We start from the raw sequence: 26,448 nt of genomic DNA, 5'->3' as shown, positions 1-26,448 counted from the left end.
AGTTCAAGTTCAACTTGTTTGATTACATTCTTCCACTGGAACTAAGCAACCTTAACAGTTAACTGTCTGTGTTTTTTCGTATGGAACTCTGACTTTCACTTACATTCCAGCAAACCTTTCAGGTGGACCGTGCACCTTTACATGAGTAGAACTCATGCTTCATCAAATTGCTATTTTAGAGACACTATAATCTCATTCAGAGCATAAAAGTTTCAGTCTTTTCTGTGTAGATGTATCTGATGTGAAAGGTTATGAGATCAATATGTTAATGCACTTCCATTGCTTTACAGTGATTGCTTTTATCATTCAAATCTGATTTGCTGATAATGTTTTTTTTTTTTTGTGCTGATGTTTTTTTGTTTTTTGTTTGAAACAAGAGATATGTGAAACAAAAATTCATTGGTCATAGGGTGGAATGTGATGCTATTAATTGTGTTTGACCAATGACTTTGTGTTTCACCACTGCGCATATTAGTTGCTTAATGTTCACCAGTAGCGCATTGTATGTTTTGTTCAGCTTAGCCGCCTATTGGCTTTAACATGGAGTTAACCATTACTTTCTGTATTCAGTTTAGCCGCCTATTGGCTTTGACATGGAGTTAGCCATTACATTCTGTATTCTGCCTATTGGCTTTGACATGTTGTATTCAGTTTAGCTGCCTTTTGGCTTTGACATTGCATTAGCCATTACATTCTATATTTTGCCTATTGGCTTTGACATGCTGTATTCAGTTCAGCTACCTATTGGCTTTGACATGATATTAGAACATGTCATTAGACATTACATTTGATATTTAGGTTAGCTGCCTATTGCCTTTAACGTGGAGTTAGACATTGCAGTTGAGAATCCAAGCTGTATTTTTCCAACCTATGTTTTTCCACAAGATGAACCAAGCTGTTTTATTCACACCAGACTAGACCTGATAAGAGAGAGTACATTTGCTGTTTTCCTTTCTGCTCAGGCTTGGGAAGAGGAGAAGTCTAGGAGATCTGGCCAGTCTCCAAAGGCTTGCGTAGTTTTCCCGAGTCTGAGAGGAGGGGGCACGCTTTTGTAAGGATGACTCTGGGCTTCAGAGATTTAGATTCGAATCTGCTTGACTTCAGGCTGGAACTAGGCGCCAGTTGCCAGTCTCCCGTTTGGGTAGATAATCTCTTTCTCGCAGTTGACCGGAGTCATCAACTTGCAGACCCCAGAAAGATGAAGCTGAGTTAGGCCCTGCCGCCTTGCTCAAACGGTGAAGAATTTGATTTATATTCTTTGCATTGAATATATTATCTAAAATCTGCTGTGTACATTGCAACTGAGAAGTACTGTGATGTATTTTGTTTTCATTGCTGCAACTACTTTTACTCATTTGAACGTGTGCTTGAAGTCTATTAATTCGTCTCTCAAGAACTTGTGGGTGGGGAAGAATCAACAACAATAAAGGTCTTCTTTGAACTCAGAAGTGCATTCCAGAGAGGTTCTGTAAGCTCTGATACGAGATAAGTAGGAAGGCAGAACAGGAGTACCACTGGGAGGGAGGATTACACTACACCCACATTTCGGTTACCCTGAGTATGGGATATAATTAGGATAAAGGTGTATGCTTCCACCACAGAGTGCTTGTATTGAACCTTTTGGCTTGGTGAAAGCCTATACACTGCAAAGCACTTTATTATGAAATGTTGTGGTAAAGACAATAGAACAGGTGTATTTATTGTGAAAATCATATGTGAACAGCAAACCATTTAAGTGTGGATTGTTATTACTCGATATGAAAGCCTGCAGAGAAGCATTTTGTTACATGGAATCTCACAGATTACCTAGTGGGCAAGCATTTTGTTATTGGTTAACTCCTCTGCAAAAAAAACCCTCATGAAAGAAGATTTGCACTGTGAGAATCTTTGTTAGGCACTCTTGGAAGATATAGTATTAGGCTTTGCCAACTGTAATTTTGTTCACATTTGCTATTTTATGACTGGACACCTGATGCGTGTTTTGTGGGAAATCTTAAGCTCAGTACAGCAGGTCTGGTTTTGTTAAGGTGACAGCTAAATGCCTGATTGGCTCACAATAACAGGGCATTTCCGATGCTATAGGTTTAATGTTGATTATGAAAATTTTAAACAAAGGATGGAGGCCTGATTTATTTACCACTTTACGCTTATGTTACAGCCAATAGGCCTTTATGGGGGCAATTTGTTTTGCACTATGTTAAAGCTTGCAATCAGGTATTTTGCTTCATGAAATCTCACAGATAACCTTTGTTGGTAAGGATTTTGTTGTTCGTCACCCCCTTTGACAAATCCTAGGGATAGAATATTTGAACTGTAATAATTCTTACTAGATTTGGTTTGCAGGCCTGAAAGGCTTAGCTGTCAGGCAGGATCTTGTATTCCAAAATCATCAGATAATACTTATGTTCATTTATATAACTACATATCCATACAGATACGGAGAGGGCCTTTGGGTCAGCTGTCTTCTGCCACTTGTTTGTCTGCTCAGTGCCACAATGAATATTGTTGTGGTTTCTTTTGCAGGGTGTTTGCCTTTGCCATTTTCCCCAATTCCCCTTTCCCATCCATTCATCGAGCCCCTAACCCTCTTCCCCAGGGCTGTGTGATTTATTGAGGTGTGACATAATTTTACACTATAAATGGATCACACACTTGCTGGAGTGAATGTAGAGGTAGCGACACCAACTCACTGCATGACCTTCTATTACCTGAGCAATATTCCACACCGGCCCCATCATGTACCATTTAAACTCTGTTTCCATCCATGACAGTGAACTGCTAGGGGTAATGGTTCAGTACACGTCAGTCATTGGCTCTTTTGCCCTCTGAATGATAGCATTTTCTGATCACACGTTCAAATCTGCCTGGAAATGAGTGTGCTTAATTAAGGGCCCGGTCTGGTTGGCCAGTCCTTTAGCTTTCAATTTTATCCTTTAATTGTTCCTTTTCCACCTATTTGCTTTTCCTCTTCTCATTTAATTTTTCTTAAGAGGGTACCACAGCTCCTCAGACAGAGATAACAGTCCGCTTGATTGCTGCTCAGTTCATCTGCAGCGCACCACATCCCACATGGCCACTTCCTCTAACGCAGTTACCATTTTGGAATGCTGTTGTCCACAGTGTATCATTGTTTTAACATTTGAAGATGACCACCATATTGAGTAAATATAACGGCATTATTAGAACTGTAAAACAATGATATACTATGCACATTATCACTACAAGGGGAACACTAGCTGCTATGTTTAGTTTCATAATTTTTAGCGTATACCTGTCGTGTTTAGATGGCAGCATTGTTTCTTCTTTCTACTTGTATTATTTTCACTTATCTTGCATATGTTGTTGAGTTTGTTTTTGTTTTATTGTGGTTGTGTTAGGTGGTGATTGAAAGAATGAGTCAGTGGGTGGGTGAATAACTGCATGAGTGAAAAGGTGAGTGGCAGACTGCACCTTCACCTTTGATGACTTATTGGCTGGGTCGCTGGAAATATGCGATATTGCAGCAGTTGTGAGTTTCGCATAATTGTAGATTTGGCACACAATCCATCATCTGCTGCATAATCTGCATTTTTTCTTCTAACTCAAACAGTTTAAAAGTTAGTAAAAAAGCAGCAGCACGTGTTGCTACGCAGTGGAAAGCCTTTGGAAAGGTTGACTGGTCACTTTTCTGTACTTCATTGCTATATTTGGGTGTTAAATTGGTACTAATGAGGTGCAACTAATGTCCAGACAGTGTTAACAAGTTTAAAAATGACAAAATAATGAAGTATTACTATCACAAAATATGCTGCATAATTTGTATTTTCTTGCCACATAATTTACTAAACCTTGCTGCATAATTTGACCCTCTCCTGCCACATAATTCCAGTGGTCTGCTTATTGGATTCCTAAACCCATCAATGACACGAAAGGCACTTTCATTTGCAAGCCAGACCTATTGGCATTGCCAATAGGAATCCCCAATCATTCTCCCTGTGTTGATGACTCTAGGGGACTCGGGATACAGAGAAGATGTCATGAGCAAGGGCTCAAGGCTGGTAAATGGTTACATGGTTAAAAAAAAAAAGGACAAACGAGTATATGGGTAGAAACTACTGAAAATTTAGAAGAGGTGTTTTGGAAGAAAGACACAGGCAAACCTACAGCATCGTGAGACTATTATTGGGATTTTTACTCTTGCCGGATATGGTCCAGCGATACATACATAGTTTTTTTTGTAGCTGGTTTGTTCCTTCCACGCTTTTCAGAATGTGGTCTACCAACACAGCAGGAGAGCATGAGCAGGGAAGAGATAGCCTCCTCAACTAGTCACCCACCGGGTGTAAGGTCCTGAGTCCCAAATGAATACAGAATTGCATGAATTACAGAATTGCAGAAATGAATACAGAAATGCAAAATGAATAGCAGAATTGAAAAAACAAGCTGCACACTTACTGAGCCCAGGGCTGCTGGGACTTTATAGGCTGCAAGGTCATAGTTGAAACTTTCTGGAGACATGAAGCAAGCGAGCTTAATGACTGAGTCATTAACCGGGTAAACCAGTGGTTCTTAACCTTTTGAATCCTGTGGACCCCTACTTAATCACTACTTGAACTCGGGACCCCCACTGAATCATTTTTGGAATCTGGTGACCTCCACTCAGTCATTACTGGAAGCAGAGGAAGCCAGTCTACGCATTTTCTATGATTTGAACCAGAAAACAATACACAAAAATACAGAAACAAGCATTCATCAACATACACAAAATATTGAATCTTTATTTAATTCACACGAAATATAAAATAAATCAAAATGTAAATTTTTAGTGGGAAGGTTAGGGCTTTTCCAGACTCCACTGAAGCCACTCTACCTTCTGTTTGATGCACTTGCACAGCTCCCACAAATCAATCTGAGGATAATAAGTTAATTTTTAGCCTTCAACTTCAAATTCCTTCACAAGGTCATAATGTTTTAAAATGTTCTTCATATATTTTGCTTTTTCATTTATATACACTTTATTATTCTGTTAATATTATTTCATTTTCAAAGCAGACCCCTTGAGTAGGCTTTGCGGACCCCCAGGGGTCTCTCAACCACAGTTTAAGCACTAGTAGAGTATACCATTTACAATTTATTGTGTGTCTGTGTAATGTTTTTTGTCAGTGTTTGATGTTTGCTGTGTGTCTCTAGCGTGTGTTGCCCTTAAGCTGCTGTCATTTTGCTTGACTTGTGTATTGTGACATTACACTGACACTTGTGAATGTGACTGTATGATGATGTTGCATCAGTACAGATGGATGTGTGCATGAAAGGTTTTGAGGATTAGTGACAGGCCAGGCACCCAAACTTCCAGAAAGGGATTACCTATGTCAAAGAAGATGACTTGAAAAGCCATCCCAGGGTCCTGGAAGATCCTTTGACTACCGTAAAAGTCCTTTTCATATCATCAGACATCACCAAGCTCTGAAAGTCATCAGCAGAGTTTAGAAAAGAGTGCCTGATGATTTGAAAATGAAATGAAATGATTACCTGATCACTTCTCAAGATGACATTGTTCCTGATGATTTGAGGATGAATTGAAGATGTCTATCTGATTACTTCATACTCACTATATGGAGAAACCCCTCTTTTGCTCAGGAGTACATACAAACACAAAGGGCAGCAGAGAAGACAGCCTCAAGAAAATGCAATCAGGCCAAGGAACGGATAGCACAAACAGGGAGATATTGAAAGAGGAGGTCTACCATCTTAGAAAGTGTTAGCTGGCTGAATGTGTCACATGTGACAGGGGTGCGCCTCTCAGCTATGCACAGAATGTTTAGATACCACTGCAGGGCATGCATGTCTTGGTTACTGTGATGCCCCAGGTACTGCAGCAGGGGCCCAGCTGGACAAGTCAGAGAACATCTGGGTCCCACAGACTGCTAACTGGTCATCAACCACAGTGAAAGGCCAATGTGTCTGCGCATGCATGTCAGTCGTGTCAGGGGCGTAACGCAGGCATTGGATTACTTTACATGAGCACCAGTTACGTTGCACAAGGACACATTCATTTTTGGTTGCCACAGGGAAATTAAGTAATTTGCCCAGAATCACAGGATGTTAAACCAACACAGAGCCTCAAACCTGGTTCCCCACCTCCAATGTCAGCAGCTCTGGCAGTTACACCACAACCTCATCCTTTGTCTAACATTCAAAGGCCTGAAGGCATATTACAACTCTGTGGCTCTTTCAGTCGCGTAACAAAACTTGAGAGGGCCCCCCTGCGAAGTCCCTGGAGGGGGCCCTCTCCCCTCGGACCCAGTCAATGTACTGTGCTGAGGGGGCCCCCTGAAGCTCGCTCCCCCCATAGTGCCGGGACTGCAGGGCCTTTGTTACGCCACTAGGCTCTTTGCACCTCCGAAAATGTGTGTGTGTGTGTGTGTGTGTGAGTGTGTGTGTGTGAGAGAGAGTTGGGGGGGTACTATTGTATGTGGCTAGATGTCATGTGCTGTCATCTTGCTCAGGATACTCGTCTGCAGCTGTTCACTTTGTCAATAAACAACCATAATTGGACTCCATCACCAACAGTTAAATGGACAAGAACACTCCTTCACTCCATTTTCCTTTCAGAGATGCAGACATATATCCATGCACTGGACCTCCACCCTCTCAAGCACTGAGACCCACACACAGGGCCTTAAGTGTGCCGGGTCCCTACGGGTCTCAGACTTGATAGTAATTTAAAATGGACATTGAAAAGGGTCCCTTTCGGGCTCTGTATTTGTGTCCTTAACATCTAATGCAAAAACACTGATCAAACGATGGATGTAAAAAACATCAAGGTAATCCATGCTGTTCCTGCCTATATTTCATATTGTTTACTTAACCTTTCATTCCCTTCGAGTGTTTCATTTTTCCAGGATGTTGTGTTAAGCTTTTGTTTTCTTTTCAGCCAGCATGTTCCTCTTGCCTAGGGCATAATTTGAAGTGAGTTGCATCCAGGAGTTCTTAATGGAACACAGCTAAAGGCAGTGTGAGATTCTCTCAGTGCCTGTCAGGGGCAAAATGTGTTCTGAATACTTGGTCATCCAATCCTTGGCCTCTGTGCAATACTCAGAAAACAAGTATGAAGTATGTCACTTATTGTTGTGATTCTATGCAAACGTGTGGGTGAGTGGCATTCTAAGCATATATTAGTGTATTATATTTAAGCGACACCCGCTAACAATATAGGCCCGCCCCTTTCAGGGACCTCCCCGCCCCCACTTTTAACAATCCACTTAAAACCCTGCATACACACAGCCAGTGTACCTCAGTTCTCCTGATCTGCAGCACTCTCTGATTTTGGGATCTAATCCAATGCTTAATTTGTAAATAAAAATGTGCTGCTGCCCTAAGCTCTCCTGAAACATGCGGCTGCTGCAATTAAATGGGTGAGCATGGAATACTGATGCAGCCTAATCCTGAAGCCATCTTGGTCCTTTTTAATCCATTTACAGCCACTCCCTACTCCTTCAGGTCACTCTTGCAGCTTTCTCCTTTTTCCCTTTGTGAGGCTTTTCCATCTTTCCTTGCTCCGTCTTTCCCATATGTGTCTTTTGCTCGCAGTAAATGCTTGAGGCAGAAAAATGAGTGCTGGTGCCCCACACCGGAAAACACCGGCTCAAATTAAGCACTTATCCAATCACAACTCTATTGGTCCACATTCAAGCCTTTATTGAGGCTGAACAAAGATATTTTAAGGCATGGTCAAAGTGGGATCCGGCCCAGGGCCCCAGCTAATCATGGGCCCCCTGATAGATCTGGCTCTATTCTCCATACAATTCTACCCTGATGAACTTGAATGTCTAGGTTACTTACAGGTAATTTTCATTACTCTGATTCTTCCTCCCTCGTCCCAATACTTATGACCCTCCCTCCCTTCCTGAGAGCCTTTATCAACAATCTGATAGAGGGCTTTGTAAAACAGGAGTTTATAGGAGGACGACTGTCGTCATCCATTAAAATAGAAAAAAGCCTGGGAAGTAGTGACCGTTTGGGGTTTGGAGGCTAAATCCTCAATGGGTAAGGAATGGGATGAGGAAGAAAAAGAGGAGGTAATAATTTTTGAAACAGAGATTGTTTTAAATGCTATTTTCCTCTATTTTTAATAGAGGTAACGTGTAGGAGTCTAGTACTGACATTTTGTGTTTATGTGTTTAAACACCATGCAACATCGATACAAAAGTTCCTTTTAGATTAATACAGGACCTCACATATGAAAAATATTGCAGTAGGTCTGTTGCTATATTGAAAAAAACAAATGATTACCCCTAAATATTAAATGGAAACACATTTAGATTTTAGACTAGTCTGTAGTGTCAGTGACCTGACCAAAAAGTACATGAAAAAGCTGAAATTGGGTCATAAATCCAAAGATGCTCCAAACAGGGCCCCCCAAAGTATGTCTGGCTCAGGGTCCCGAGAATTCTTAAGATGTCCCTGAGGCTGAAAAGTCCCTCTGCAGAACTGATGAGCAGGCGGAGCTCAGGTAAAAACACCCCATCCTACCCACTGCCGCTTTGAATCTAAATCTGCCGCCCTGTGCGCCCGCCCCAAGCTCTTTCATAGGGCTGGGTGCTGGCAGGGAGCCCAAGCAACTGAGCACGAACAACGGACAGTCAGTTCCTTCCCCGTTGGGCAAATCCCACTTCTGCCGGGGGTAACCTTTGGCAGAGGGGCATCGGGGGCAGAAACCCAGACTGGGCAGGAGTTGCCAAGTTCGGAGACAAGGACGGCCAATCATCTGGCCTTCCCACATGTTGGTGATTGCTCTTGGGTGTACTGAGGGGGTGGGACGCTTAATTCTGGGACACACGTGACGGCCCCCACTGCCACCCCCAAAAAGTCCCCCTTCTTGGCAGCGCTTCATTTAGCAGACCCACTCTGAGGACCTGGAAGAAGGAGTAGAACGGTGTTGTGTCACTGCCACCAAGCGTTCATTTGGAGAACTGCAGATACAAAATAAAAGTTCCCACCTGGTCAGTTTTTATCGGCTGTTGTATAGGTGATACCTTTTGTTTAGTTTCAGCTGTCACAGCGTGAGCTCCTGCTGTTGTACACTGTGCTTGGCGCAGGCTCTCGCTGTGACGTGTGCTGCATGTTAAAGTCATTAGGTTCTCTCCAGCAGCATTTTCTGTTTATTTTCAATAGCATATGTTTTCTTTTATGTGAGACTCGTGAGTTTCAGTTTGTTATACGGTTTGTTTAAGCTGATGGCTCGTGTGCAGGTAACATGTTGTATTTTGAATGGCACAACTCGTATTTTAAATGTAAGTGTGACATCGGTCTGACAGTTTTCTACTTGTTACCTGTGCTCATGTCATGTTGGTTGTGGGCTCCTATTTTTGAGGCAAATTAAAGAACTTCCACACAGGATCCTGCTTGGCCAGCCTCAATTTATTTCCATATTAAGGTGCTTGCAACACTGGCCTTCTATTGTAAAAGTCCAGGCTGATTAAAATGCTGGCAAAAAGGTGAAATTTGACTGTTCTTCCCCATTGAAATGCAAACCTAAAAACAGCAGTGACATAAAAACTCAGTAAAACATTTCAAAGCAGTCTAAATCGTTTCAGAATGATTATCAAAGTATTCAGAGGGCTGATTGCCTTGCGCCAAGAGCACCCTGACAATTTTACGTGACTTTTTTCTACGTGGCTGTTCCAGGAAAGCAAAAGCAAAACATAAACAAATGGGCGGTATTTTTTTCTGAAGAATGGTGGCAGCCTTAATCAGAGCTTAGCTGCATTGCATCACAAACACTACACCCTGTAAATACCGCGCGAACCTTTTGAGGTGGGACAGCGCCTCGTCTTCTAGTTATACGATCGTGGGATGAGGGAAATTGTACAACATCAACAAACACAGCCTTACAGCGCCCTTGCCCATTTTCAGTTAGTGTTTTCCCTGCCTTCTCTCTCCACATGCCCTTTGCCCCTCCCCCTCGGATGCAGACCTTTTAAGGCAGATGCGGAAGCATCCCTCGTTTCATTCCCTCTTTGGAGGTGACGCGGTCAGCTGGGGGAGCTCGCTGTCAACCCCGTTCCTCTGGGCTCTGGGGCCTCAGCTGTCTGCCACCCCCTTCTTAAGACCCCTGACCACGCAGGTCTCCCCGTTACCCCTCCTCTTCCTCACTGCTTCACCAGAATGTGGGTCCTGGGTCTCCTCACCTGTTCCCTACTGCGCACAGCTTCTGCAGTGCCATCCGAACCGTAAGTGAACCAGCCTGTGAGGTAATGGGAGGGAGATCAATACGGGGGAACGTTTCCTCTAACGTCAGAGGCTCAACCTGTGGTAGAGCCTGGATCCTGTACAGAGTAGAACCAAAATCCGACAAATGAATATGGTGTGATGGATAGCTACTGTGGCCGAGACTGTAAGGTTTAAAGCAGGGGATAGATATGCTGTTTGAACTTTGATCAGACCGTATATAGAACCCGTGGGATACGTCTTCTTTCCAAAGCCTGAGCCTGTAGACTTGTGTCACCCCAAAAACTAACCTGCTTTCTAAAACTTGAGCTTCGAAGATCTATGACACCCAATTTTGAGGTTATTCTCTGGCATACTTGTCTGAGCATCTCAGATTAAACCTTTGAAGAACTAAACCAATGCCATGTCTATGAGTGAGTGTAGTCCTGATGTTTGGGTGTTGGTGACGAATAGAGGAAGTTAGAGGGAGGGAGGCCCCTTAAAGAGCAGATGTGAGGGTGATGGTACTAGTGAGAAGAGGACCTGATGTAACCCTTGACCTCTAAATTCTTCTCTTACAGTTACTATGCAGTACTGATCCCAGCAGAGATCCACTTCCCGCACACAGAACGGGCCTGCGTCCATCTCACCAGCCTCACTGAGACTGCACACCTAACAGTCACTCTTCACCTGCAACAGGTCAACCTAACCCTGCTGGAAGGAAAAGTTCAACCCACCACATACTTCAAATGTGTCTCTTTTCAGTTACAGTATTCAGGATTTGTGAGTGGGAGGGGACTGGAGGCTCTGAAAATTGATGGTTGGCATTGGCCAGGTCTGAGTGGTTAAAGGCCAACACAGACACAGTACAGAATCCCACGCTAGCTGACTAGAATTGTACAGTCCAAGGTAAAGTTTAACGACTGAATGTAAATGATAGTGAAATCTCATCTCAACCGCAAGCAGTAGATCCTTCATTGTAGCCACCTAAATGCATCCTCATAGAATGTTCTGGTAATGCATTTAAGTACCTTTATTTCTTTATCTCCAAATTAAGCATCTCACACCTCTTTTCCATCTTCAAATTACTTTTTTGATTGTGTTATTTTTCTGTTCTACTTCACCCGAGTAAGTTTAAACATTACCTGCTCACGGCTATGACTACATCTCCAGAATGATGCTGGCCGCCATGAGCTTGAGTGTTAGTTTGTTAGAGGCCTCACAAACCTTTAGTGGTCACAGAGCTTGCAGAAGCTAATGGGGCACCAGTCTGATCCAGTGGGATCCAGGAGATCCTCACACTATGCCACAAGTTCCAGAATCTCTTAGAAGATGACATATTTGGGCAATAATATGTTAAACTATACGTGTACTAACCTGTCTCACAACATTACATATACAATGCACAAGACAATGAAAATGAACAACTGTATCAGTGCCGAATATGCTTCACTGGTAGCCAGTAGTCACTTATCCCCCTGAGCTGGGCTTATATACCCAAAGGTGCTTTCATTCCTTTGCAAGAGTCTTTTAGCCACCGAAAAAGCTCACTACTGCCAAACTTTTATGTTGCAAGGCATATGACTCTGTCAGCCTTTACTTTTTCTAGGCCCTACAGAGAAAGGACTTCCTCTGATCCTTGCCTTCTGTTTGTCCATAAATGGTACATTGTCCATGTTTTTTAAAGTACGCACTGAGCAGTAGATACTCCTTTACTCACACTCACTCGTTCCACAAAGAAATCAGTAGCATCTTCTCTCTCTGAATCTGCATGTGGGTCTAACTCATGAGGTCTTCACAGTTCATGAGCAGCATCTGACTTCTTGGGTCCAATTCAAACGGAGACTCACATGTGGTAACGATATAAGTGCAGAATCTATGTACTTGTGGTGGAATCTCCATACTCTTGGTGGAATCTCCGTACTCGTGGTGGACTCTCCGTACTCGTGGCAGAATCTCCGTACTCGTGGTGGACTCTCCGTACTCGTGGCAGAATCTCCGTACTCGTGGAGGAATCTCTGTACTCGTGGCGGAATCTCCTCACGGCGCACTCTCTGCAGAGTGCCATGCGGAGATTTGATCACAAATGTGGAGACTCTGCACTTGTAACTTTACTACGCATATCAGGCCTCTTGTGTGGATTGTGTCCTGAGTTGGCACAGACGCACAGGTTCACTCTGTGGCAGCATCCATCATGTGCCACTTCATTCCTCATTAGTTGCTTGGCCTTGTCCCCTGTCTGAATTAATCTTCATAACCCTGGTTGTAGGACAATATATCAGGTACCATATAATTGTTAACATTTATATTTCATCCAAAGCCTCAGACATAATTGAGTTATTTTCAGAATGTACTTCTAATTTTGCCATTCTATTGTCTACATTTACATCGTGTTACATTATCCTGTAGTATGTGATTTTGTTAGTATATACTTTCAGTATAGTGCATACCTAGCCCTAACCCTTGTCCTAATGCTTACATTACAACTTTCCTTCCTATACAGGTGCATAAAATGTACCTGCAAGAGGTATTATGACTCCCTATGTCATTGCAATGCAATTGCAGTGACATTACTGTTGCACAATATTTTGCACGCAAGATTGTGATTATGCACCAGATGCATTGGGAACTGACCAGAGATGTTTTGGACATTGCATACACGAAGTGGACTCTGGCCCAGGGCCCCACCTTTTAAGGGGCCCCATCATTAAGCTTTTCAGGGTAGCCCCAGACAGTGACAGAACACAAACATGTCAATCTGGACAAACTGAAAAGGGGCTTCAAAGTCTCAAATATTTCAAAGCTATTTAAAGGCTTTGCATTGAATGTGAGCCCCCTGAAGGCCCAGGATTCCCTTAAAGGTTTTGGGCCAAATAAAAGGATTGTCAATGATCAGGCCATAGTTGCTGAGCACTTGGATGAGCTGAAAATGGATAAGAAATTCAGAGTTGTTCTGAGCATAGGGACTCCAAATTATGTTTGGGTTGGGGCCTCCAAAGTCCCTAAGATGTCCCTGAACTGACCAATGTCTTCGCTGATGAACAGGTGTCACTGAAACACTGTCTGCAGAGGTCATGACCACTGTATTTTCTCTCTAAATTTCTAGATAAAGGTGTCTCTAACTTACTTCATATTCTTCCTCACCAGCCCATGACAAAAACTGCTCCAAACTATAAAAAACCTTTAGGCATTTTTGGGGCAGAATAGGTTTTAACTATGCCATGTCAGTTCATAGACCCACAACTCACTGATTTAAAAATTCATTAAGTTGACTCATAGACTGGTACTTTTTTATCGATTACCAACTCATCAGCAAATAAATCAATTATCTAAGCAAAAAAATAAGAATCATAGTCAAATTAAAATAATGTTTATTGCTAGTAAAATATGACGATTAGATATTTGTAAACAAAACAAATGAGGCATTGGAAACATCTTTAATTAACTTGAGGAAGGAGAAGCGGTGAGGTGACTAAAGCTGCCATGATTCGGAAAAAATCAACCAATCTGTCTGTGCCTCCACCAAAAAAAGAGTGACTTTTCTAGTTCTCTTGTAAATTGCTTTAATGCCCTGGGGCAAAAATCATTCCATATAAAACTGCAAAAAAGTGTTGCTATCTGTAAGGAATAAGTTTTGATCCTCGCTGATAATGAATCATTTTCATAGTTTGCAAGATGGCCAGACACATACTGTAGAAGTGCTTGCTGGGATGGGCTGTCCTGATGTGTAGGGTGTGCAATTTTATCTTGATAGAGCCAGCTTAGCATATCATCTTTCAGAAGTTTATAAATTGAGAACAAATAAACTGAGAAATTGTGGCAACTATTATTCAAAGCCCTTTAAAGGGTAAAAAGTGCAGTTTGATTCACTACATAAAACCAGATCAGAATTTATTATTATATTATTATGCAGTCTGTGGTATCAGTTTTTATCTGATGTGGTATTGTCTCTTGGAATACCACGTGACATCGGTTTGTTTCCAAATCTGGATTCTAAACTTTGCTGTGAGTACCACACTTCCAGGTTTTTCCGCAAATAACTTTCTTCACATAGAATTCCTACAAAGGAAAACACATAGGGCCAGATCCACAAACTGTACTTTTGAGTAAGTTTACACTTTTGTATAAGTTTAGTACTTTTAGATGCATAATGGTCAACAAGTATACAGAACCATTTTGAAATGATACAGCTACTAATAGGAAGAAATTATTGTTTTTAAGTGTGTTCATAATAAACTTCTTAAACTACAGATAGATGAACTTCTTTAAAACATGTAATTAAAAATGTTTTTTTTAATAAAACATCGATAGTATGAATAATTATAGAAAAGTTTCCAGTATTATTTTGGTTTAGCAGCAATTTTCTGCTGGACTAAAAGAAATATACTACATAACAAAGTTGTTAATGGTTTTGCCTGTCTTGTATTTGAGTTCTTGCCCCTATCAATGATAACCTGATATGATGTACAGTGAAATCTTTCATGTGTGATATGGTTCTGTTTCTCGTACAGGTACCGCTCCCCGCAGGTGGCTCTGAGGAGGTTGGGCACGTGGGAATTTCTGTTGAGTTTGAGGGCCACAGACTGAAAAACAAGAAGAAGGTGCTTTTGAGAACTGTCAAAAGTGGGACATTTTTGCAGACCAACAAGGCTGTGTACAAGCCGGGACAGACAGGTACCCCTCAGATATATTCTCCCTTCTGTCTTCAAGTCAGAAACTTGGTTAGGAGTTTTAAGGAGTTCAAGCCCTCTACCCATTCGAACCTCACACCTTATAGCATTATAACTGAAGGAAAGAGTGAATGAAATGGTGCAATAGTGAGAAAAATTGCAAACTCAAAACGTATTGAAAGAAAAAAAGTGCAACAGAAAGAATAACTAAAAATTGAAAGCAGTATTGAAACATTAGTAAAAAAAACAAGTGATAGCAATGGTGAATGAGTAAACAAGCAAAAGAAATGAACATTGAAGGGATTATGATGTTCAAAGAGGAAATAGAGGTCCAGACAGTGATTGAGGGAATCATTGGAGGGAAAATGAAAGAAAAGATGAGGAAGATGGGATGTAACTTGTGAAGAAAAACATGTTGGAAACCGTGTTGAATGAAGCGGAAAGTTGAGATTGATACATTTGCATGATTATGGACTATCAGTGCAACTTAACACGATGTGACAGTGAAAAAGAGAATGTGGATATGTTATTTGGGGTCCAATTCACAGTATTTTTTTCAGTGTTTAAGACAAATTTACTAATGGCAAAAAGTTAACTGACTTGGGCCTTAAGTACAGTGATATGGGGATACTCCAACTTCTGCTAAACCAGGTCCTGTTCCCCAACCACTTTGAGAGCTGTAAGGTGAAACACACTTCTGTGATATGGAAGAGGGTGCACTTGAGCTGAACTGACCTCAAGGTGTGGGTGTTTGCATACCTAGAAGCAACTTACTAACACCCACTTCTTGCCTTTGCAGTGAAATTTCGCATTGTGACTCTGAATGAGGACTTTAGTGTAGAGAACAAGCCGGTAAGCAATCATGAGCAGAGCAGTGGGGTGCTCCTCATGGGCAAAGAAAATCCATTACATTTGTGAGATGGGTGCCTGCCTAGAAAAACCTTTCCAATAGCCAATGAGATGACTTTTGAATTAGAAGGAAAACCCAAGGCATCAGTGTAACTAATGTTATTGCCTTGGTTCATACTTCTGTGGAGTGTGAACAAACTCAAACATCTTTAGAAAGCCTACTGTTAATGTCTAGTTGTATAGGTAGAGCAAATATACAGCCTAGGACACTGATCCTTAGAGGGCAATCCATTTCACTGATCTTCTGTGGTTAGCAAATTTCCTTAGTATACTGGCTTAGGAAGCATGTAATTCGGTCTCACATTTTTTCAGCTATCAAATCTATCACAGCTTATAGTTCAGATAAGCACCCTGTTGAGTGTTCAGTAGGTTGTGCACCAATTTTTCTTCATACGAGCATATCTTCTGAATTAGGAAAGTAACATGGATATTTGTCTTCTTTCTAACAATGTCCTCTGTTCTCTTTCAGTACTCTCTGGTGCAAATCCAGGTAAGCACCTTTGAGATGTCTTCTTTGTCCATCATGCCTTTTTTGTTGTTCACCTCCTGTTGGATGTGATATGTTTAGTATGTCTTGTTTTTTCCCACAATTTCCAGAGCATTTTTCATTTTATTCATTGTGTTGCCTTTGAAAAGCTATGCAGTGCCTAACAGCTAACTGTTTTGGCATAAAGCACTATTTACGACAGAGATTCAGTTGTGATTGCTAGTTGAACTAATGAGTCCAGTGACTTTTTCTGACAAGTAGATGGTAAGGTATGGCCAGTGGCTGCAGAGCTGGATTATGGATCGAAGGGTATGGGTCTTAGACCATGATGTTGCTCTCTTCTTTGAGAAGTTATCGTGCTTCCGGGTTGCTACAGAGGTTGGAGATGGATAAAAGGTACCATTAAATAACCTAGATTTATAATACTTTTTTGGTGGCATTGCAAATATCATTCATCTCTATCCACCCTTTACAGTAAGCCCCTTATTATGAGTGGTGAAAGTTCACCCGATTGGAATTCCCAACATCCACTCCCAGTTGTCTGTGGACCCAAAATCATCACGTCTGCAAAATACAGGTCTGAAGTTTCCAATCCCAGAAAGGCTGTGGAAGAAGCAACTGGGCACGGGGCAAAAAGGATCTTGGTGACTTTGGTGCTAGATAAACAAACGGTGAACGTTGGAACAATTTGGATTGAGGAGAAAGGAGAGAGCAAAAAGTGAGAGCTGGGAGGCAAGGGTGTCATAGTACAAGCAGAAGGAGTGGAAGGGGAAGAGACCAAGGAAAGAGATGGACTCTCATGGAGTGATGAAAGAAAAGAAAAAAGAACCCCTTCAGGCAAAATTTTAAAGGAAAAAAAGTCATCCGGTCGAAATACCCTGGGCCTGACATATTTCTGAATGGGACAGATATAAAATGGGGAGGAAAGCTATCAAATCAAGTTCAGAGACCAGAAAAATACAACAAAGCCATCCAAGGCCTATTCTGAGTGTATGTAATGTATTGGGAACAATAGATCTGTGATGCAAAGCTACATTTCTGTAGCAAGACCGAAAAAAGAAAACGTCTTCCAAACAAACCCTTTTAATTGTTGAAAATAAAGATTAACCTAGAACCCACGCTCCCTGAAGTTAAAGCAATGTGGAAAAGGTTTGACATGTAAGGCTTTGTATTTTGTGTGAAAGTTAGAGAACATAAGACCAATTATTTCAATTCCTATGTCTATTCCACAAAACGCATGCACTATTTATGTCTGTACAATAAACATTACATTGATACAAGAAATACTTATATTGTTGCCTTACTGAATACCATGGAGCTGATTTGCAAAGATATACAGGGGGTCATTACAACCCTGGCGGTTAAAGACCTCCAGGGCTGTTCTGGAGGAAGCACCGGCAACAGGCTGGCGGTGCTTCACAGGGAATTACTACACACCGCCACAGTGGTCCCGGCAGTTTTAATCTGCTAGGGCAGTGCTGCTTGCAGCGCTGCCCGGGGGATTACGAGTCCCCCTACCGCCAGCCTTTTCATGGCGGTTTGAACCGCCATGAAAAGGCTGGTGGTAAGGGGAGTCTCTGGGCCTCTGGGGGCCCCTGCACTGCCCATGTCACTGGCATGGGCAGTGCAAGGGCTCCCTGCCATGGCCCCGTGCAGCTTTTCACTGTCTGCACAGCCGCAACACCGCTGGCTCCATTTGGAGCCGGCTCCTGTGTTGCGGCCGTGATCCCCGCTGGGCCGGCGGGCAGAAACCAGGTTTCGGCCCGCCGGCCCAGCGGGGATCTCATAATGGCCGCTGTGGGAGTGTGGCCGCATTGGCGGCCGCCCTGCGCTCCAACCTTGGCGGGCGGCTTCAGGTTGTAATGAGGGCCATAATGTGTAATATGTGCCTACAAATTTAAATATGTATGCTTGAGATATTCTTGCTCAATCTGCTTTCTTGCCAATTTACATAACCTCTGGGTATTTTTAATAAATTATTTTTGCTAAAAGCTTTGTGAATCGGGTCTGATGGATTCAGCCAACTATGAAGAACTGTCCTTTAGTCATAATTCATTGTTTTTCAGAGTAGCATGCCCCCTTTTGGGCCCATTTTATCAACAACTTGTTTAAAAAAAACATAAATGCCAGAGCATTTAAATCAAGTATGGGTCATACCTCTCACTAGACCCACTTTTTTACTTTCTATTGTATTTCATGAGAAAAAAGTGTTTCCTCTATTTATGTATTCTATGTTTATGTAGTGATAGGATAGTGTGGACCTCCCCGCATTGGTAGAGAAGTGATTTACTTCAGAGCGATGGTGGGGTGGTACATGAGGAAACCTCAACAACAGCAACAAGCAGGGGAATCTACTAGACCTGAATTCCAGAGGGATAATTTGTTCAAAATGAAGATTTTTAACAAGGCTTTGTCAATGGCCTTCAGTCTGTGATAAATACTGATTTTTTTTTCTGTCAAACGGTTCCAAGACATGATTGTGTATTATGGAATCAGTGTTTCAGAAGGAGAAATGTTTCCTTTAAGAATGGTGAAAATGGGATATGGTTTACTTATGCCAAACGTTTCATTCTTCTGGCAGTGACCTTTTCTGTTTGGGGTATGTAGGTTTTTTATACTCAAGACTTTATTACAGTGCTCTGTACTTAAAATGGGAGATAATTATGTTTTATTAAAGCGATTATATAGTCAGACTTTTTTCATCCCAGTGTGATAAACTGCTGAGAGTAGAATGACATTGAAATGTAAATAATAGAGTTTGGTAGACCACTAGTGTGTCTCTTTCTGAATCAGTGTGGGGTTGATCAAAGCCTGTGCTCCATCATCCTAGGCTCGGCTCCCTCATCTAAGAAGGAACATTTAATATTGCACTTTTTGAAGAAAGTGAATCTGAATGTTCACATCTTAAGCAATTACCAACCCAATATTAACTTACCAGTGCTCACCAAACTGGTAGAGTACGTTCAGAGGGCCAACACCAAAACCTTCTTGACCCATACCACTGCTGTTCCCACTTCAATCAGGCCTCTGGAATTCTACCTTGGGATACGCTGTTGAAGGTCATGCTACCATAGTTATCATGTGCAACCTCTCTCTGGCCTTTGACAATGTAGAACAAAACATCATCCTTTCTAGATTGTCCACCGTGGCTTTTGGCCTCTTTTATTTCCGAGAGATTGCAAGTTAGGTCCTTTCACTTTTAACCTTACCTCTATTGCCTGTGGGACACCGGAAGGGTCTCCTTTGTCTCCTGTACTGTTCACTATGTATGCAGCTCCTTTTTACAAAATTAGTAACCCCTTCTCTTCCTGTATGAAGATGACTCCCATTTTACAAAAGGGTATGTGGGCCAGAAAAAACTTGCTTTAAACCTGTCACTGTAAATATAAATACTGGCCAAAATGAATGAATGTATTGTTTTTATCTGCTTGTACTTGGACATGTGTGTTCAAATCTTGAGAAAGGTGGAACGTAGGCTTTCGATAGGACCTAAGCTAAAATTGTCCCATTTCTGCACCCACCCCGGGGATTATGTGTATGCAATTACTGGAAGGTAACTAATGTAGAGATTGAATATGAAATTCCAACAAGATTGAAGTGGCAAGTTTAGGAGCAAGCAGGCTGCCATTTATGAAACAACCGTAGGGGCGTAGCCTCAGGGGGTTGTTTAGGGTATTACACCCCCCAATAAATGTATTTTTTGATAAGTAGGTGGTACAGATGCTTTCAGTTGTGTACAGTGAGGTGTTTGTAGCATTACAGCAGGATTTTATACATACACACAGACAGAAACTCCCACACACTCCCACTCTCTGCTATGAAAGTCCTCAAAATGTTTGATTATTTTACAGAATATTGTCTTTTCTCTCTTAGTACTCCTACCAAATCGCATTCTTCTCCCTTTCCACTACCCTTTGGCCTCCTCTTGTGCGTCAGCTTGTCGTATAATGTATTTGAACATTATATGCCAGCCTCATAGTCGGAAAATCTGAAGCTCACACCCCCAATCTTCCTGACCAAGCTACTTCCCTGATACCTGTAGTCTAGATCAGATAGTTTGCAAGCACAAAAAGGTAAAATTACTGTAGCAATGTCAAGAGGTAATCACATCTAATGAATTACCCTTGTTCCATCCGTGGCATGAGAGGGGAGAATTGTCTTTAAACTCCTAAGAGCAAAGTGGATGTTTGTAAATCCACAGTTACTTCTGTAACCTCCAGTGAACAGAGTGGGGCCAAGAATAGACAACACCAGTTAGAGGAACAGAGTTAGGGATTATTATCTAAGGCTAGAATCTTGGTTTAGTCTAAGAGCCTTATTTACAGTATGACAGGATACTCCATCAAAATGTGGAGGATATGCCTCTGCGGTATTACAAGTGCCATAGGCTATAGTACACTTTTAATACGCAAGGCAGGACATCTGCTATATTTGTGATGGAGTATTTCTTCCACCGAACTCTAAGGTTCTAAGGTCAATTGTAGCTTGTCCATGGGTTCAGCGTGGTAAGGCAGTTGCACAAGTCAGGAGATGCAGAGTGAGGAGCTGTGAACTGGCTAAGCAGCTGCGGGTTGTGAATGAAAAAAGGAGAAGTCAAAGGGTCTTATCAAGATGACATCATTGGTGGGTGGCTGTGTACACACTGGACAGCACGGGACATAGAGTTGGTTCTCAAGGGACATCACAGTTCAATGGACAGCAAGGTGACACAGGGGAGGGAGACATCTTAAGCAAACTATCTAAAAAGAAGCCAGTGTAAGGTATAGAACCTGATGCCCACGTCTTAACACTTCTCTTTTTGAAAGGGAAACAAAACAGCAGTTGTGTTTTTTTGTGTTTTTTTTAGTCTGTGGAATACAGCTCACTCTAACCAAGGCCAAAACTTGCTGTCACTCCTTGAAGTAAAAAATCAAGGCTATGCCTACAATACTGCCATGACCACTGAAGTTCAGATCAGTGTTTTTAATAACAAAGTCCAGTAACAAACACCTAATGCTCTGATTTTTTAAAATCCTCTGTTATCTCAATTGCGCTGTTCACAAGCCCCGCACTTTTACTTTCATGTGTTCCCCAAACCATCATTGTTGGGTGCAACTGATATTGTATTACCTATGCGGAAGAAACAGAAACAATACTTTATTGTTGCCAAATGTATTTAAGAGTGTAACTTTAGAATAGCATTTCGTTAGGTGCTCTCTTCAAGTATCAAACATTTTATAGTGTTCTTTACTTGGGATACCATTAAATGCCGGGAAAGGATAAATATTTTTTTCTTGTTTCATGGTTTTATCTTGGTGTTTTATTTTTGTTATTGTTTGAGTCTCGGCTACTCATGCCACTCCTGTCTTAATATTCTGTGTTTTGTGCAATCTTCTGTATTGCTGTACATCCCCGGGCTTGTTATATTCAGTTAACTCAGGGTCTTCTCTTGTTCTTGCTATACTGTTCTTCACTGATGGCTTCCCCTTCTATACACTCCACAGCATTTTTCATAACACCGTCTTCCTTTTGACCTGCCCTGCATTTTTCTTGAAGTTCCAGAATAATATTTATCTCCTTTGAATGTTTGTAATCAGATTGTGTACTCCACGTTACCAGCCATGTATTTTTATTTCCTCTTCTTAATGTGTGTATTACCCACCTTGTTTCAGTCTTTATCTATTAACTATCATTTTCTACTCAATCTTTTCCAGCATCTGTTTGTTGATCAGTGTTGTCTTTCATAATTTTTGATTTTTCTCTTCTTTTTTTGTTGTTTTCTTCTATTCTTTTTGCACAGCTTCCTACCTATGCTGCTATCTCATTTGCTGTTTCCTTCTATCAATATTACAGATACAAATATAGCTTTTCCTATCAGCTCTCTGTGTGGTTCTTCTTATCCTCATAACATACCCATTTGCTGTTATCCTTCCTTCTCATTTCATTGTTAATGTTTATTGACCTTTCTTTCCACTCTGCATCCTCAATAATAATTTTTTATGTTTTCAGTTGTCAGTTTCCTGACTTCCTGGCATTCTTCAATTAGACAACTGTTTCCTTCCTGGTTATCCTTGAGTTCCTTCTTTGTCGGTTGACCAGTTCATTTCAGACGTACTTTTGCATTTAGATTTTTTTATACATATGAGTGATCAGTGTTTAGATTAGAAATGGTTTTCATGATAAATATGTTGTCTTGTGGACAGCTCTATAAGCATCACATGTTGTATGAGATTTCTCCCATTCTAAACCTGTTATATGTATGTTTGTTTAGGACCCAAACAGTAACCGTATTGGCCAGTGGCTGGAAGTGGTTCCGAAGCAGGGCATTGTTGATCTGTCCTTCCCACTGTCAAGCGAGCCTCCTCAGGGGACCTACGTTATTAAAGTGGGAAATGACTTTCAGCATACTTTCACAGTGGAGGAATATGGTAATGTATCATGGAGCACTCAGACAGAAAGTGTTGGTTTGGAAATTTGGGCAGTAAAATGTGTTCAATATGAGGTATAGAATCCTACAACTAAAGCGATTTTCTTGGTAAAGTTACATTAAAGTACTATTAGACAACATCAAATGCCAGGCAGGGTAACACAGGGACAGAAAATAGACCCAGGCCCCAAAATAAGAGTGGCCTCATTAGTGAATTACAAAGCTAAAAAAGTAGCCATTGTTTGCAAATTGGGGAAGCTTTGTGAAGGCATGCTCTACAAGTGTTTTGCAAGGGATGGAACACTACATGGAAATGGGCTTGCTGCAAGCAATGTTTGTTTCGATATCAGGCAAATTAACACTAATTACTGTCCCAGCAGACCATAAAACAGCAAGTAAACAGCCAAAAAAAGCTCCACACACTGACCTGTCAGACCAGCCTATTGGGCATTGCTTGATTGCCCTATAGGCCAGTCCAACCCTAACACCATGAGGTTGCTTTTTGACTTTCTGTGGGCTTAAAAAAGCTGATGAGGAATTACTCCAACACAATATAAGGTTTCAAAGCTTGAACAAAAGTAAAACGATTGTAATTTTTGTCAGTTAAGCTATGGCAATCTGTGCTGTTTGGCAAATGGTACAGAGAATGGTCAAGCACACCTGGTTTAATTTGGACTTTGAGTAATAATAAGGCCAAAGCAGGTTGCCCAAAGTCAAACTCTTCATTGAACCTATTAGCATACAACAGACTGCATGCTGGTAGATAATCTGATGCACCATGCTGAAAATGTGAGAGATCACCCATTTCTAAGTCGCTGTCCAGTGAAATAATCCTGTTTGCAGTGGTTCATTGTACCAGCATGGGATTGCAGTCTATTAGAGATTCTTCACTTGCATATCTGATACTGGACAGGTCCATAGAACAGGACTCTAGATGCCCCCGAACATGATCTCCTTTGCCGTAACCAATCTAACCATCAGTCGCCATAGGCTGAAAGCATATGGTGCTCTTCTGCCAAAAAGTGTCTCAGCCACACCTGATCATTAGCTGCATAGTTAACTCAAATGATACTAAAAGTATTAATCAGTTTTATTGGGGTGTTCCATACATCCTTTGCAAAAGCTGTGTTGGGAAGGTTGAGATTAGGGTTCGTCACAAGTGATCAGCAGATGTGGAGACTACATTGGAACCATGGCAATTACCTGGGATCTTTCTTACAAAATGTGATCTAGACTAGTTGAGCAGCTGGATTTTTGCAGTCTGACCATAAGGACTGAGTAGTCAATCATTCATTTATCATTTCTTTGCTATCCAGTGTCCTTTTTGTGCCACGACGGCTCACCTTCCTGATGAGGCTCAACAAGACTGAAATATGTCTGCAGTTGTTTGTGTTCCTCTGCAGGGCAGAAGTAGCCTAGAAAGATGCGCCAAGCTGTCCTTTGAGACAGAGCCACCACTGATTCTTTCCTTTTCTGTGATGATATATTCACACGAAAAACAAGAAAATGGAATGCTATCTAGAGTAATGACTAGTGAATACGATTGAGTCACAGTCCAGAACCGTTTTCTTTTTTAAGTTTATTTCATTCATAACAGCTGCTGCCTGGAGTGTCCCTGTATGCACAGGCTTTAATATTGGCCAGTAGTTGAACAGATCTGTTGGATTCACCTGGGATTTCTTCAGACATTTAAAAACAGATTCAATGAAACATGGCATATACACGGCTTGATGCAAGGGCCAAGATAAAATGCACGAAGACTGCAAACCATTGGTCCTTTTGACTTTGGGCCTGATTTAGATTTCTACAGATGGGTTTCTCTGTCACAACGCTGACAGATATCCCATCTGCTGACATATAAATCCCATAGGATAAAATTAAATTTATACTTTGGCTGAGTGGATATCTGATACCTTTGATATGGAGTAACCCGTACGCTGAAATCTAAATCAAGACCTTTGTCTCCAACATTGATCATAATTTAAACCAATTCTTCATTAATGTTATGTTAGTTCTCCTTTTCTGCATCTTTACACATGTCATAGAATCTTGTTATTCTTCACATTTTCTTTCTTTGTTAATTGTTTGACATATTTTTTACATTGTTCTAGTGAAAGGGCCTTGTAGGGCATTTTTGCTTGTAAACATGAACAACCAATTACAGAGTCTGGTGGAAAAGGAAGATTCTCCTATCTATGAAAGAAGTGCCTAGTCAAGAGGACAATGCTTTGACACAATTTCCTGTTCTATATGAAGGTTACAATGGAGGAAATTCCACTGATAAAGTATGCTCCAGATACATAACTTCTTACAGAAATGTAAGATCTTTCTTTTCTGTTACTACCCTACTCTAGATCAATCACTAAGTTATTTTGGTGCTTTGCTTCATTACACATTGCCAGGTGAGGAACATGCACCGGGATGCATAGTGCCTTGCCACTGTGCACGTGGAAGCATAAAATGAGATGTTTCTGCCTATCCAAGTATTAGAAAGAGCCAGCATCAGGCAGATGGATCAAAGGGTAGGTCAGGGTCCCGCACTAGTGTATATGTTTGAAAGCATCATGAATTTGGAAACCCACCAGAGGTTTCATGAAATTTAAGAAATATTTTAGAATTTAAAACATGCAGAGTGAAAACAGAATCCAAATCTTAGAATGTTTTAGAAGTATGGAAGCCTATCTATTTATGCTTTCAAGACGTCACACCATGTATTCATAATTTTGAAAAAGCTGCTAAAAATGTGCTTTATGTTTTATGTGCCAAAATATTTATGTACACAAATCCACGCTGAATAGTCAAACTCCTCTTTCTCACCCTTTGCAGTGTTGCCCAAGTTTGAGGTCCAATTAGAGCTTCCCAAAGTAGTCACCATTTTAGATGAGCATTTGAAGATGACATTGTGTGGCAGGTGAGATGAAGGAAGGTTTTGTTTCCTTCCTGTTTGCTGTGTGTGATCTTTGGTGCAAGGGAAACATGTTTCTCTATGTAAATCTGGTATTAACCAGTGTATTGAACTTCTTTGCCCCATGTGTTGGAATGTACCAAATTTCACTTTCTTTCTTCAGGAAATATTGCACTAGGAATTGAGGTAGCCATATTGAAACTAAATATTGTTTGTGAATGCATTCTTAAATCAAAAAGTTGCTAATCTGGCAGCTCCCACATGTCCCCATGTCAAGAGTCATCATTACATAAATAGAGCACCAGGGTAAGAAAACATTGGCGGGTAGTGCTTTTATCCTGTTGAAATTCATCACTTGGGGTGGGGGTGGAGGTTAAAAGCTTTTGACATTATAGATTACTGTCTTTCACACCATTCATGGAATTTACTGTTTTCCTTTCTCCTCATCAGTTCCCCAGTGTGGATGCTCCACGAACCTGTTGTCCTTGCCTCTGCTCAGCATACGTTTTCACAACTAACCCAAATGTTTCTAATATTTTGAGGTAGTGTTATTTGATTCTTGTCACAACCGGTTTGGGAGCCCTAGGATTCACAAGGGTTGCTAGACCAAGTCAAGGTCATGGAGTCCGATGCCTCTGGCATCTTTGGAGGACTTTCTAGGGCCACGAAATCAGAGCACCAGGTGTCCACTTTAGCACTTGCCTCTCAGGGTAGAAGTTTGAGTTGTCCAAGGCTTATTCAGGGAGGTAGTGGGAGATTAGAGACTCAGCAATTCACAAAAAAACTCCCAATAATATGATGGTCCACCCAGTACTTTACATCAATGGAGCAGAATAGTGTGGGGAAACACTGACATTCTGTGAACTATACAAATGTGGCCTTA

General features: G+C 41.4%; 1 protein-coding gene across 1 annotated transcript in view; it reads left to right on the top strand.

Moving 5' to 3' along the window:
- The first annotated feature begins 4,495 nt into the window (after positions 1-4,495).
- The window catches only part of LOC138246810 (alpha-2-macroglobulin-like protein 1), a 184,323-nt gene continuing 162,370 nt past the window's right edge, over positions 4,496-26,448 (top strand). The window contains exons 1-7 of the mRNA XM_069201572.1: positions 4,496-4,533; positions 10,770-10,971; positions 14,700-14,862; positions 15,658-15,710; positions 16,237-16,257; positions 22,505-22,661; positions 25,487-25,571. Of these exons, the coding sequence (XP_069057673.1) occupies positions 4,496-4,533; positions 10,770-10,971; positions 14,700-14,862; positions 15,658-15,710; positions 16,237-16,257; positions 22,505-22,661; positions 25,487-25,571 (719 nt within the window). The remainder of the gene's footprint in view (positions 4,534-10,769; positions 10,972-14,699; positions 14,863-15,657; positions 15,711-16,236; positions 16,258-22,504; positions 22,662-25,486; positions 25,572-26,448) is intronic.

This window comes from Pleurodeles waltl, chromosome 7, assembly GCF_031143425.1.
Source record: "Pleurodeles waltl isolate 20211129_DDA chromosome 7, aPleWal1.hap1.20221129, whole genome shotgun sequence".
In the NCBI taxonomy this organism is placed as follows: domain Eukaryota; kingdom Metazoa; phylum Chordata; class Amphibia; order Caudata; family Salamandridae; genus Pleurodeles; species Pleurodeles waltl.
Note: the sequence above shows the minus strand (reverse complement) of the source record. Positions and strands in the feature narration are given on the sequence as shown.